The 14,544-nt window shown below is 46.8% G+C and overlaps 1 protein-coding gene across 1 annotated transcript in view; it reads right to left on the reverse strand.

Annotated features, from left to right (window-relative positions):
• Nucleotides 1–263: 263 nt before the first annotated feature.
• The window catches only part of LOC119859994 (cytochrome P450 4B1-like), a 30,532-nt gene continuing 16,251 nt past the window's right edge, over nt 264–14,544 (reverse strand). Inside the window, exons 6-12 of the mRNA XM_038412991.2 lie at nt 13,847–13,998; nt 12,982–13,088; nt 11,318–11,508; nt 10,551–10,684; nt 7,554–7,618; nt 3,851–3,933; nt 264–946 (exon numbers count right to left, since the gene is read on the reverse strand). Coding sequence (XP_038268919.1) covers nt 778–946; nt 3,851–3,933; nt 7,554–7,618; nt 10,551–10,684; nt 11,318–11,508; nt 12,982–13,088; nt 13,847–13,998 — 901 coding nt within the window. The 3' untranslated portion in view covers nt 264–777. The remainder of the gene's footprint in view (nt 947–3,850; nt 3,934–7,553; nt 7,619–10,550; nt 10,685–11,317; nt 11,509–12,981; nt 13,089–13,846; nt 13,999–14,544) is intronic.

The raw sequence follows: 14,544 nt of genomic DNA on the forward strand, positions 1-14,544 counted from the left end.
GCGGTACTCCTGTTTGATCGGTTTAGCTATAAATGTCACTAATAACTCAATAAAGCTGTTGTTATGTTAATAACTAGTTATTTATTAACACAGAAGACAGACACTGTCCCGAGCAGCTTTCCAGTCTTAATCAGATGCAGATAATGCAGTTTGCCCAGAGGTCAACAGTCCAAACTTTAAGTTTTTTAATAAGCATTGATTAAAGGTCAGTAATACTTGGCCTGTTCTTGCAAGTGCAACATAAGGAGGGTTTGAGTGAGGACGGAGGGGTTCATATGCAGGCATTGTAGAAGGTATGGACAGTGGAAGAAGGAACCACAAAGGTAACTAGGAGGGAAATTTAGGCTAGATGGATAGTAGGAAGCAGTCAGAGTTGCAAGAGAGACGCTAGAACTTTGGGTCCTGATCCAATGCCCATTGCAGTCAAGGAAAAGGCTTAATTGGGTGCTGGACTGGATCCCTGGTTGAAAGACAACAGGAAGCCAGGGAAGTGACGTAAAGAGGCAAGATCAGAACAGGGGCAGATGTTCCAGGGGGATCACTTGCTAGACAAAATCCTACTGTGCAATAAGATCCATGCCTTTTGTTGAACCAACTACCTATGACACATCAGTTCAGGTCAAAATGGGCACTTTGGCTGACGGTGGCAGAAGAAGGGGGGTGAAGATCTTGGGCCCAAAAGCTTGTCTATTCTAACTAACTCCTTGGTCTGATTCACATGGTACCATGTTATCTATTTGGTCCCTTTCCCGCACTTAGCACCGTGCAATATCGGCATCAGAGGACTTTCTTCAAGTGCAGGTGAATTCCATTCCTGGAGCGTAAGATGAGCTGAAATATTTTGATGGGGGGGTTGGCCAGATCCGGTGAGAGTTTGAAGCGGAGCAGAGTCAGGGCAAGAGCCACTTTCAACTCATTCATGGCGAACTGCTGCCCGATGCAGTTCCTGAGAAAAGAGACCCAAAGAAAATTTAGAGAAGCTGGGCCTGTATCAGCAAAACGCATGAACTTCTCTCCATAGCTCACCCTCTCTTTTATATCTCTTTCGCCCAAAACCAGCCATTACTTATGGTTTTCTTTAGTTCTCTTACTCTGCCAGACAGACAGAGTTGTAGTACAGATGGCTACTCAGCAGTTCCAGTAGCTGAGACTCACATACTACCTGCCTGATGTATCCAGCCTATTCTCAGACTTAACCAACCACTCGTCTTTCACATATGTTCTACTAAAACCCTCCATAAAGTTCCAGAGTGTCCTGTAAGACTCTTGCCCATCTGTCCCGTTTCTGGTCTCTGTGTGCAGCCCCTCAGGGACAGGCCTCTTGCCTTTGCCCTGCCTTATGGTGGAATCTTGCAGTATTTCCCCCACTAGATCAGGACTAAGGTACACTCCCCCATATATCAATGATTTATGACCTTGAAGGCTTGACTGGATTTCAGGCACCTGTTTCCTCCCTTGGGTACCTGTAGCCAATGCTAGTAATCAATGGTCTCCTTCAAACTCAGTGTTCATATTTATGTTTGTATTAACCAAGATGGGCAGGGATGGTGTCCCTAGCCTCCATTTGCCAGAAGCTGGGAATGGGTGACAGGGGATGGATCACTTGATGATTACCTGTTCTGTTCATTCCCTCTGGGGCAACAGCATTTCCCACTGTCGGAAGACAGGATACTGGGCTAGATGGACCTTTGGTCTGACCCAGTATGGCTGTTCTTATGTTGCCCCTTCTTGATGCAATCAAAGTTTGGGGCCTTGGGAATGTTCCAGTTGGAAGCAGAAATTAATGGAGTCTGGTATCTCTCTTTCAGAGTAGCAGCCGTGTTAGTCTGTATTCGCAAAAAGAAAAGGAGGACTTGTGGCACCTTAGAGACTAACAAATTTATTTGAGCATAAGCTTTCGTGAGCTACAGCTCACTTCATCGGATGCATTTGGTGGAAAATACAGTGGGGAGATTTATAGACACACACAGAGAACATGAAACAATGGGTAGTGTGTATGATAAAACCCATTGTTTCATGTTCTCTGTTTGTGTCTATAAATCTCCCCACTGTATTTTCCACTGAATGCATCCGATGAAGTGAGCTGTAGCTCACAAAAGCTTATGCTCAAATAAATTTGTTAGTCTTTAAGGTGCCACAAGTACTCCTTTTCTTTTTGGTATCTATCTTGTTTATTTACAAGGAATGTACAAAGTCCCGTGTCTCTGAACACAGAAAGAACCAAAAATAAAAGGAGAAGTTTCTTATCTTAGAAGCCCAAAGTCTCTCTAGCTAACACCAGACCCCAAATCTTTCTCACTAGCTTTTTCCAGGGTCATACTGTGTTTACAGGCTCCTGCTCGGCTTTCTTCTCTCTCTCCCTCTCCCTTTCTGTTCTCAGTTTCTGTATGATCTCTCTCTTCCCACATCTAGTCTCCTGTCGACTGTAATATTTTGATCTCATTTCGGTTGTTAGTGCTGTGTGATGATGGTGGCCTGTGATGTACTGAAGGTCAAAATAGAAGATTTGGTGGCCCCTTCTAGCCTTAAACTCTATGGGCATGGCTACACTTGCAGATGTAGAGCGCTTTGTGTTAAACCAGCCTTCGTAGAGCGCAGTAGGGAAAGCGCTGCAGCGTGTCCACACTGACAGCTACAAGCACACTGGCATGGCCACATTTGCAGCCCTTGCAGCGGCATTGGGAGCGGTGCATTGTGGGCAGCTATTCCAGCATGCAAGTGACTGCAACATGCTTTTCAAATGGGTGGGGGGGGGGGTGGAGTGTGACAGGGAGTGCATTGTGTGTATGTGGGGGGAGAGAGAGTGGGTTTTTGGGGGGCTGAGAGCATGTCAGCATGCTGTCTTGTAAGTTCAGACAGCAGCAGACCCCCTCCTTCCCCCGCACCTCTCTCTCTCTCACACACCATTCCACACTAATGGTTGCTTTGTCTCGGAGCAAAGAAGCAGTCGGCTGTCAGAAACGGAGCTTTCAAAGGGCATATCCGCATTCCTGCAGCGATTCAAAAACAGTGACAAGAGTGGCCACTTGACTTAAGGGGATTATGGGCCGTTTCCGGAGGCTGATCAGAGCGCAGTAATGCAACACCTCGTTCACACTGATGCCCGGGTGTTGTAGCCAAGGCGCAACAAGCGTTATTCCTCTCGCCGAGGTGGAGTACCAGCAGCGCTGTAGCCGTGGAGTCAGAGCGTTCTATATGCCTTGCCAGTGTGGACGGGGAGTGAGCTAGTGCACCCAGGGCTCCTTTATTGCACTATAACTCGCAAGTGTAGCCGAGCCTTATGACTCTAAAAGCCCTAGGACCGTGAGAGGTTAAGAAGGAGAGTAAGGGAGGGGATGAGAGTGGGCACGAGAGAGATCAGGAGATGGGATGGGTTCACTTGGGCAAGTGGAGGTATCAGAGGAGAAGAGCAGATGAGAATTTCTTTGTCTGAGATGGGGTAGACTCCTTGCATGATCCCAGCCAAGTCATTTAATCTCTTTGTGCCTCGGTTCCCAGTGTCTAAAATAAGGATAATGCTACTTTCCCATTTTGTGTATTTAGATTATAAGCTCTGTGGGTGACGGTACATGACTGCCTAGCACGATGGTACAGGATCTTAGCTGGGGCCTCTGGGTGCTACCAGAATATAGATAATAACTGATGTCAACTTGATAGAAAATATTAAGATTGTCAGTCTTTGGGACAGGGCTCATTTGTTCCTTTGTGCTTGCACAATGGGGCCCAACCTTCATTCTTGGCTGGGGTCTCTAAGTGCTTTTGCAACACAAATAGAAACATCTGCTAAATCACATTTAACAATGGTGGTTCTTTTCTTCCCTTTGACTTTTTAAATTAAAATATACTTCACCTTGACCCAGCAGCAAAAGGCAGGAAGGCATGAGAATGTCTGTCAGAGATGTTCTCTGGAGAAAATCTCCATGGATCAAACACCTGGAATGAAAGAGTTCATTTAAAAAACAAACCACAATGATCGTTTCAGTTTCAAAACTACTGGTCAATTCTTTCAGAAGCAACTAGTAGCCTTGGTGTCTATCTTCTGGATGCCCAATTTGAGACTCCTTTATAGGATAAAGCTGGACAAATTCAGACAAGAAACAAGGCACAACTTATCTTTCACAGCAAGGGTGCTTATCCATAGGGGTGGATTATGATTTTGTGGGGCCCTGGGCCAGAGCAAGTGGGGGTCCCTCCCTACCCCTTCCACCTGCAGTCCCCCCTACACTGCTGCTGGGGAACGGGGTCAGGGCGTGGGGGCCTTGCCCACTCCTCAGGAGTGCCAGGCAGGCTAAGCAGGATAAGCCCTCGTACCCTGACCCCACTGCCCAGCTGGAGCACCAGACAGACGCAGCGGGTTGGAGTGCAGGGGGCACCCATTTTTCCAGGAACCCCCAATTGGCCAGGGCCTCTGGGCACAGGTCCCATTCACCCAGTGGCTAATCCGCCACTGCTTATCCATGGAACGACTGAACAAGGGACACAGTGGATTCTCTATCACTGAAGCCTTTAAATAGGTATGCAATCTTGATTTAAACAGCTTTCTCTAGCTCCGATAGAAATGGAGGGCTTGATATTGGAATTACTAGGTCCTGGTGTGCAGGAGATAAGACTAGATGATCTAATGGTCCCTTCTGGCCTGAGAATCTGTGTCTTTCTTCCCCACTTCAACCCCAGGAAGGGTCAAGTACCTGCCCTCTGAAAGTCAGGTCCCTTTAAAGGAACTGTACTAATTAAACTTGCTGATGACCCAAATTGGGAGCCAATACAAGTAGAACTGGAGAACTGAAGTAATAGAAATGGGATGAAATTTAATAGTATAAAGTTCAAGGGTATGCACTTAGACTATTTCTGCTGTCCATCAGTTGGAAACGGGAGGAGAAAGACCAGGTTGCCTTAGTCAATCACAGTAAGACTATAAAAAGAAAAGAAGTACTTGTGGCACCTAGCATGTATCAGGCAAGGTTTTTCCAGTAGAGAGAGAGAGATGTATTAATGCCAGTAGTAGGCACTGGTAAAACCTCATCTGCAATAGTGGACAGCTCAGGTCATGCATGTTTGAGAAAGATGAATTCAAATTGGAACAGGTGGAGAGAAGGGCTGCTAGGGTGATCGGGGGAATGGAGGGCCTGTTTAACCAGGGGAGATTAAAAGAGCTTGCTTGTTTAGCCTAGCAAAATGAAGACTGGGAAGGGGATCTGATTGTTCTCTAAATACATTGGATTAAAATGGGGAAGCAGGTAAATTAGAGCGGGAGAAAGAGCTATTGAAAATAAAGCACAATCTTGGCACAAGAACAAATGGGGATCTATTTCCATAAACAAATTCGGGCTGGAAATGAGAAGAAGGTGTCCAGACATCAGAGGATTTAGATCAGGGGGGGCAAACTACGGCCCGGCCCATGAGCTCGTCCTAACCAGCCCCTGAGCTCCGGCTGGGGAGGCTGCTCTGTCCCCTCCCACACTGTTCCCCCTTTTCCGCAGCCTCAGCGCGCCATGCGAGCAGCGCTCGGGGGGGGGGCTGCACGTGCTGACAGATCAGCGTGGCAGCGTGTCTGGTGGCATGGTAAGGGGGCCTGGCCTGGCCGGGGCGGGGCAGGGGGGTTCAATAAGGGGCAGAGGGTCTCGGGGGGCAGTCAGGGGATGGGGAATGGGGGCGTTGGATAGGGTGTGGGAGTACCGAGAGGGGTTGGGGCAGAAAGAGGACAGGGAGCAGGGGGTTGGATAGGGGTGAGATCCTGGTGGGTGATTAGGGGGCAGGGGGGCTCTGGAGGGGGCTGTCAGGGGTCAAGGAGCAGGGGGCTTAGATGGGGGTGGGGTGTTTGGGGGGGTGGTTAGAGGCGGGGGGCCTCTGGAGGGGGTAGTCAGGGGATAAAGAGCAGGGGGGCTTAGATTGGGAGTGGGGTCCTGGGGGGGGCAGTTAGGGTGGGGGGTCTCCAGAGGGGGTGATCAGGGGACAAGGAGCAGGGGGGGTTGGATGGGTTGGAGGTTCTGAGGGGGCATTCGGGGGCGGAAAGTGGGTGGGGGTTAGATAGGGGGCGGGGCCAGGCTGTTTGGGGCAGCACAGTCTTCCCTACCCGGCCCTCCATACAGTTTCAGAATCCAATGTGGCCCTTGGGCCAAAAAGTTTGCCCGCCCCGATTTAGGTTCTGGGACAGCCTCCGAACAGGAGCAGTGGGGCACACACCCTAATTTTGAGGCTGGAGCTTGATATGTTTATGGATGGGATTAGATGACAGAGTTGCCTACAAAATCAGGGGACTGGACTCTGTCCCAGGAGGTCCCTTCCAGTCCTATGTTCTTTAGGTATCTCCAGTTGAGCACCCAAAAATCACTACTCACTTTTGAGGATCATGGCTATTATTTAGTTAGCCACCTGCCTCTAGATGTCTCTGTTTTCATAAATTACAGCCCTTCAGTTGTATAATGGGGATTCTAGCATTGTAAAGCCACTCACCAGATGTAAGAATCACGGAGAAAGTTTCCCTGAGGGCTTTTGCCTGTCTGAAAGCTCAACTCGATTTGCAGCTCAAAACAAGCTAGTGACACACACGGAGGTCAATTATTATTTTATTAATCTGAGTAAGGACTTCATCTCTCAATTGGGGGTGGAGTGTCTCCAAAAACAATTAATAATAATCAACAATTTGTACATTATGGGACATTAACTGAGGAATTGCAATGCAAACAATTAATTAATCCTTCCAGTGCCCTTGTGAGGTACCAGGACAGATTGTTACCAAAGCCAATTTCTGTTTGGCTAAGCTGACACCCACAGAAAGGTCAGGGCCCACATTTTGAAAAGTGGATGCTCACTCTAGGTGCCCCTACTTCAAGGTGTGAGAAGGTTTAATTAATATGTCTAAAGAAAAGGAGTACTTGTGGCACCTTAGAGACTAACAAATTTATTAGAGCATAAGCTTTCGTGAGCTACAGCTCACTTCACGCTGCTACTCTGAAACCTGTTAATATGTCTAGACTCTCTGGGAGATCTTCAGATCAAAAGATGGAACAGATGTGCAAATAACTATTGTGTAAGTGCTTTAAGAGATCCACCCATTAGAAGACGCTTCCTGAAATGCCCAATCAACACAGAGAAGGCAGGTGGACTTGTGAAATCCCTTTACTGCTCTCCCCTAACTGTGTCTTTAATTGCTGACAAAGGTCTCTGACTCAAGGATTTCTCCAAGGCCATGGAGTTAGACATTGGCAGAGCCAGGATTAAACCGAGGTGTCCCGACTCCATGGGTTGTGTGCCCATGCACATGGATTTTCTTGTGGACTTTTTTGTGGGGGGGCAGTAGGGTTGGGGGGGGCAGGGCATGTTTTTGTGAAGTAGAAATAGCCCATCAATGCCACCCACCCATCTGGGGAGACAAAGCCAGGAAAGTCACAACACAGTGTGCATGAAACCTGTGCAGCGTACAAGCTTCAATCACAGGGGTCTGTGTGCAAAGGTGTTTAGCTACTAAAAGTGCTAGCTCATCTACTAAAATACATACATTGAATGCACTGCTTGCAGCGGAAAGGGTCTCGTAACGACAAAAGAAAACATACCAGCGGATCTTTCCATATGCTGGGGTTTCTGTGAATTAAATAGATGCTTATTGCAGCCAAAGAGCCTGTAAAGCAAACAAAGGGGAGAAAATGTTTACTGATGCAGCAATTACAGAGGGAAAGTCTATGGCCTGTGTTACACAGGAAACCTGCTTAGGTGATCAGTGGTCTCTTTTGGCCTTAGTCTATGGATGAAATCCTGGCCCCACTGAAGCCCATAGAAGTTTTGCCATTTCTCCTATGAATCTTTGAACAGGAATTGGGATGTAAGTACCTACTATTTCATAGAATCATAGAAGATTAGGGTTGGAAGAGACCTCAGGAGGCCATCTAGACCAATCCCCTGCTCAAAGCAGGACCAACATCAACTAAATTATCCCAGCCAGGGCTTTGTCAAGTTGGGCCTTAAAAACCTCTAAGGATGGAGATTCCACCACCTCCCTAGGTAACCCATTCCAGTGCTTCACCACCCTCCGAGTATAATAATAATAATTCATTTGTTCTTAATCCATTTTATTCCATCTGTCTACATTTGACACTTGCTTAAGTGGCCAGGAGGTGGAAATTAGCAACAAGTTTCTGCTGCACCAACATCTTTCCCAGCCCCTGATTTAGCAGCCCACTCGCTGATCAGAAGAGTGGAGCTTCAGTACAAAATAATCTGTGTGTCTTGTCTGTCCGTCTGTAGGTCAAGATGGGATCATTTCACTCAGATGTGGTAAAATTCAGTTCGCGCGTGTTTAAAAGCATGACAATGGGCTTGGAAGAAAAAAGGGCAGTTTTGAATAGTTCTTTCTTGGGGTATGTCTACACTTTGAGCAGGAGTGTAAATTCCAGCTTGAGGAGACATTGGACTTCAATGACTGCTTTTCACAAGGGGCCAGTCACATATTCTCTTGAGCTTTAGGAGCCTGATATAACACCCAGTGAAGTCAATGGTTTTAGATCAGACCCTGTCAGAGGATTTCTATTTGATTTGTTTGCCAAATTAAATGTCACTTGTTCAGTACCCGTTTAGGAGAAGAACAAGTCAACAGGGTGAAAATCTGCTGATTCTTTCTGACAGGGTGGACTAGGTGTTTGCTGCCCCTTGCTGGAGGCCCTGCTGCCATGACAATCCTGCCTTATGAAGCAGTCCTTTCAGAAGAGAAGAGTAGCGAGTTCAGACCTCCAGGAGTTGCCTAGAGAGGCCTCCCAGGATTAGCTGCTGGATGAATAAGTGAGGCTAGAAGGGCTGGGAGCAGGCAGGGGCCAATCAGGGGCCAGGAAGACAGATAAAAAGGGTTGGCTGCTGCTTTCAAAGGCCAGTTCTGGGTGCGGCAGTGACAGGGAAGGCTCTGTCTCCCTGATTTAAGACTAAAACCTGGGCTGGTCATAGGCCTAACACTGATAGTTTGGTTAGATCTGTGAAAGACTATTATGTTATGGTCTTTAACACTCAGGTGGCCATTTTGAGTTGAAAATTATTTTACAGAAAACTAAATTAAGGTAAGCCTGCTCCACAGGACACCCCAGCTCTGGAGAGCCCATGATATCCCTTTTGTGACTGTAGAGCAGCATCCCATTCCAATTTGTTTAGGTTACTGGATCCTCCGTGAGCATGAAAATTGTCAGGCATTAAACTATAAAACCATCATCTAGTATAAGATAAACCAAGAAATGAATGTATTTAAACAGTAGGGGGTGAAGTTCATCTCTGTGCAGAAGGGCTCATGAACCACTCACATCCCAATTAATCCTTATTTTTTAGGATTTAAATGAGGCATACACCTTGTTCTGGCACATGGCCTGGGGTAAATTTCACACTACACACTTTGACGTGAATAATTGAGAATCTGGCATGAATAGAGAGGGACAAACTAAATGCAATGGATACAGGAGAGCAAAGTCCAACTTTCCTCATTCTTTTTTAAAGCAAATATTGTGCAAAGTTCAGAACTAGGGCAGGGTGCTGGCCTGATTATCCTGCAGAAAGAAATCTGTTTGTCCACCGATAAGAAATTTCCAAGGCAGCAGCAACAGCGTAAATTGCCCCCTGAGCCAAAGTTTCACAGTACTGGCCTGGAGGGAGTTTAATCTCCAAGATCTCATTCCATCTCTACTCTCTTCAGTTGTGTTTCAGTTGTGGTGGGTTTCTGTGTGATCTGATACCCATCCACTGTGAAAAGGCATAAATTAACAGTGAGTAACTATGGAACAATTTACCAATGGTTGTGGTGGATTCTCCATCACTGACAATTTTAAAATCAAAATTGGATGTTTTTCTAAAAGATCTATTCTAGGAATTATTTGGGGGATAGGGAAGTTCTCTGGTCTGTGCTATACAGAAGGTCAGATGAGGAGATCACAATGGTCCCATCTGGCCGTAGCATCTATTCATTGAACTTAGATCACTGATTCATTTCATATAGGCACATGACCAGTGGTCACAAATCATTCTTGCTCACAAATGTCATATGTTGTTTTTCAGCTGGCTAAACTTGCAATTCCATTACCCAACACTAGTCCCTAGAGCAATCGAGTATCCCTTTCTAAAGGACTTAAGTCTCCGCTCTTAACAATATTAGAGCAGTCAAAAATTTGACTGAAGATTTTTGCGTCGGAATTCATTCAATTGGTTTCCAACAGTTTGATTCTAATCACCTTCTTCTTACTGCACTTCATCTTCTGACAACCAGAGGGTGATGTCTGCACCTTTTTATATAAATGCTTACTCTTCTAATGGCGTATAACTTATTTAGAGGTGGGCCATATCCTTCTCTCCGTTTCTTAGGTTTTTAAGGCCCGGCTTGACAAAACCTTGGTTGGGATGATTTAGTTGGTGTTAGTCCTGCTTTGAGCAGGGGGTTGGACTAGATGACCTCCTAAAGTCTCTTCCAACCCTGATATTCTATGATTCTAACTCTCATGGCTGTCAATGGAAGTTGTATCTCTATAGCTGAGCGCAGAATTTGACCATTAAAAATTAATGGAAAAGAGGAAGCCGAATGTACAAACCTTCTGGTAAGGTACGTCCATCGTGGAACATGATGGGTTTGCTGAGCTGTCGGGATATTCCAGGTACCGGAGGGTAAAGGCGAAGGCTCTCCTTAATGCACATGGTGCTGTAAGTCATCTTGCCAAGGTCATCCCTGAAATGACCCAAAGGTAAGCGTGTGAGTGAGTGATACAGATATTCCCAGTACAGCTATTTTAGCAAGCAACAGCTGTACACAAAGCATACACACTGTTTGCATCCGGCACATCTCTGGTTGTGATTTGGAATTATAATTTTCCCTACATTTGCTCAGACTTAATTTGAGGGTAACATATTGCACTGAACTGCAGTTACACGGACTAGATTAAATATAGATCAGAGGTTCTTGGGCTGCATGTGACCCAATTACCACACAGCTGCAGCCCAGCTCAGCAATGTGCTACAGGCCGGCCAGGTGGCCCCGCATGGTGGGAGTCCAGGATCAGGGTCTGGGCTGCTGCTGCCCTGCTACCCGGCCCCTGCAGCCCAGGTAACACATTGTGGGCTGCATGTGCAGCCCACTATGATAAATAAGTTGAGAACCACTGATATAGATATTGCAGGCCCAATTTTCAGAAGGGCGTAGCATCTACTACATCAAATGAAGTTATAACTACTGTGTATTCAGTGCCTCTGAAAACTAGGCCCTGAGCACCTTGGCTTTCTAACCAACATTTATTAATATGTTATCACCTAGTAACAATATTGATAGGGTGGAATCAAATAAATACAAAAATGTGAGATTCACCACTGGATAGTAGTCCGGTCTCCCAGAATCTCTTTGATCTCTTCCCTGCATCTCTGCTGGTGCTCTGGGTGCAGGGCCATGCAGTACAAGAGCCAGGAGATCCCACTGGCTGTGGTATCATGACCCTCAAACATAAACGTGTCCACCTCGGCACGTAGGTCTTCATCGGATAATCCAGCTCCGTTTTCATCCTAACAACACATGGACACTGTCAGTGGCACAAATGAATCCAACAGTAGGAATTACTCATCATGCTAGCTATGGCTAGGCCAACCAGTTCAGGCAGGAATCCAAAATCTCTTTGTTACAGTGCCCATGCACAACTCCTGCTGCCTCGCCCTGGCTCAGAGATGGGAAGAGGCAGGTTGGCTCCTCTTGTGGAGGAGCAGTGGAGAATCGTTCCTTACAGCACACTTCTTTGGTTATCTCCAGGAAACATGCTCTCCCACTTTCCTGCAGAGACTGTTCTGGAGGCCCAAAGGGCCAAATTCATTCTGGCCTTAGCCAATTGACTGCCATGAAGTTGTACCAACTTTTGACCAGCTGTCTCTATCTAACGCCGACAGACCCTGGTCATTGGTGAGCCGGATCAAATCTGGGACCTCTGGAACTTAGTGCATGAGCTTGTACAGCATGAGCTAAAAGCCAACTGGCTGTTAGCTAAGGCTGTAGAGCAGACTCATTAATATCTTTCTCTAAGTGGGCACGGTGCCACTAGATGGTAGAGAACACCACACCCAGGAGGTGTGTGGGTTACATCTACATTTCCTTTTCTTAATATTTCCTCTTTAGTCCAAGTTATGCCACCTGTCCGGGGAAAGGAGTTATGTCCCCTGTAAAAATTAATCTGCTGTTGTAGTAGCCAGGCAAGGTACTAACAAACGTCAACAGGACTTTATTTTTTAAAATGGAAACCTCTTTTCCAAGCTGCTGCTGCACCCTCAGTAGCTCTCCCTCAGCCTCTTCAACTCCTCCTCCCTCCTTTCTGTTTCCTGTCCTTCCAGACTCCCAACAGTCAGTGCTCCCAATTCTAATAATTACAAGCAACATCTAAACACCACATCTGCCTGCTCTACTCTTCTGTGTAGATACATGCCACTCCAGGAGCTTCCAGCAAGCAACCATGAGGAAGGGAGAAGAGAATATTTTCACTCTCCAGCGCTATGAAATGACAGCGGGAAAGAAGACTTGGGAGCAAGGCCTGCCTATGCTAGAGAGGGGTAAATTGAAGCAAGGGGGCTCCCTAGTGGGCTGAATCAATTATTGCAGATTGGAAAAGAAGGTTATAGACAAGAAGTAAGATTTACATCTGGATGCTTGATTGGTGACTAACTGAGCACGGGGACTAACTTCTCTTTTCACTTTCTCTACGGGGGGCCCTGCAGCTAAAGTCTGGAGGCCCACCCAACTTTCAGTAGGATGAGAAAAGGGAATATTTTATTTAGTCACCAGGTGATATTCACTCTATGCAATAGGCCAGCCATGAGGCTTATGCATCACTTCAGCCCTCATTTGAGGGCCTAAGTGGTGCGTAGGTCCTGTGCTGGCTCTCAGCACAGGGGTGCAGTTCACTTAGTATCACCCAGGCCTCTGGTGGTGAAGCCCAGTGGAACGTACCCCCTGCTTGGTGGTATTTAGTGCACACGCATTCCTCCATAACTCACTTTGGCGTGGAGAAGAATATCCAGAAAGTCCAAGTGCCTCTTCTTCTGGACCTTCTCACGTTCTCGCTCGTCCTTGAGAGACTCCTTCCGCTCCCTGATCACCTTGTCTGCATTAGAAAACGGTTGAAGTACACCTTTCAGCTACAGCCGGTAGAGCACTATAGCCCTGGAGACTGCCTACGTGCTCTCCAAACACAAAGTGGGGTGGCCATTCAACTGCACCGACCCTCATCTGGCCTATGGGAACATGGTAGCACTCACTCTGTTACCATAGTATGTAGACCTGATCCCTCAGATTTAGACTCCTGGTGTTCATTGAAATCAATGGATGTTAGGCATCTAAATACCTTTGAAGAGATGGGCCCTTGTGCATCAGCAAAATCTGTTAGAAGGAGGACTTCAGGAGTGGAGATTTCCTCCTATCCTGACCCCATTTACCTTAGCACCTGCACCAACCCCATTTACTACACTCCAGGAACAATATGGCACAATTAGGATTCAGAAAAAGGTCATTGATCAATTCCAGTGCAGACCGGGCATGAGTCAGCACCCAAAGCTGTTACCCCAGGATGGCTATTCATTAGTCAATGTGAAACGAGTTGCTGGGTCTCAGTCTGGTTCCTAGCTGCCCTGTGCTCACATCATGAGAAACAAATGGTACATCGGACAAGTAACTGGACCCCTGGCTGAAGACTCGGCACTGAGGCCGGAGAGCGTAAGGGCCAGGTAGTCTGCACTACTCTCTCAGCTCTAGCCTTTTAGAAGAAGGTTGGAGCATGTTGGTCAGGTGCTGTGATGGCTGCTGTTAAACACCTGAAATGCACAAAGGATTCAGGAAACCAAAGGCCAGGGTGTTGGGAAGTACCTGTGTGGTGGTGCGCGAGCTGGCAGGCCTTCTTGAATTGGAAGCCATGAGGGCTGAGCCAGTAAACGAGATCATTGTGATACGGGAAGATGCGCAGCCTGTGTTGCACCAAGTAACTGAGATCAAAGACAGCTCTGATGTAGGAATTCTCCCTGTGGTTGGAGGTGAGGGACAAACAGAAGGGATTTGCTTTCAGGAAATCAAATACTGTATGCCGTGATGCACGTAGTCCCTGTTCACTTTCACCCATGGACACCATGACTTCCCAGCACCTCCTGGTCACAGGCTACAAAGCAGCACTGTCGTTGCAGGGGGAACAGTTATCTCTCTCCGAAGTATGAGCAATGTTAGTACCGTAATGTAACATGGGGGAGCAGCTGAACAAGATTTTAAAGTGGACGATGGTGACCAAGAGTAGAAGGGAGGGGCAAATACATCAGGACTCCATATATTCAACCAGATACCAACCAGGAAGGAGTGCGCTATCACTATTAGTTATAATACAATAGCATCGGAAGGCCTTATGCAAGATCAGAGATCTTCTGGTCTAGGCCCTGTCTGCATATATGGTAAGACACAGTACACTGGACCATGCTGCAGGGAAATACACAGTCTGAATAAACAAGACAGTCAAAGGGTAGGAGAAAGGGAGAATTATTATTCCTCTTTTACAGATGAGAAACTGAAGCACAGAGATT

This window comes from Dermochelys coriacea, chromosome 8 (assembly GCF_009764565.3).
Source record: "Dermochelys coriacea isolate rDerCor1 chromosome 8, rDerCor1.pri.v4, whole genome shotgun sequence".
Taxonomy (NCBI): domain Eukaryota; kingdom Metazoa; phylum Chordata; order Testudines; family Dermochelyidae; genus Dermochelys; species Dermochelys coriacea.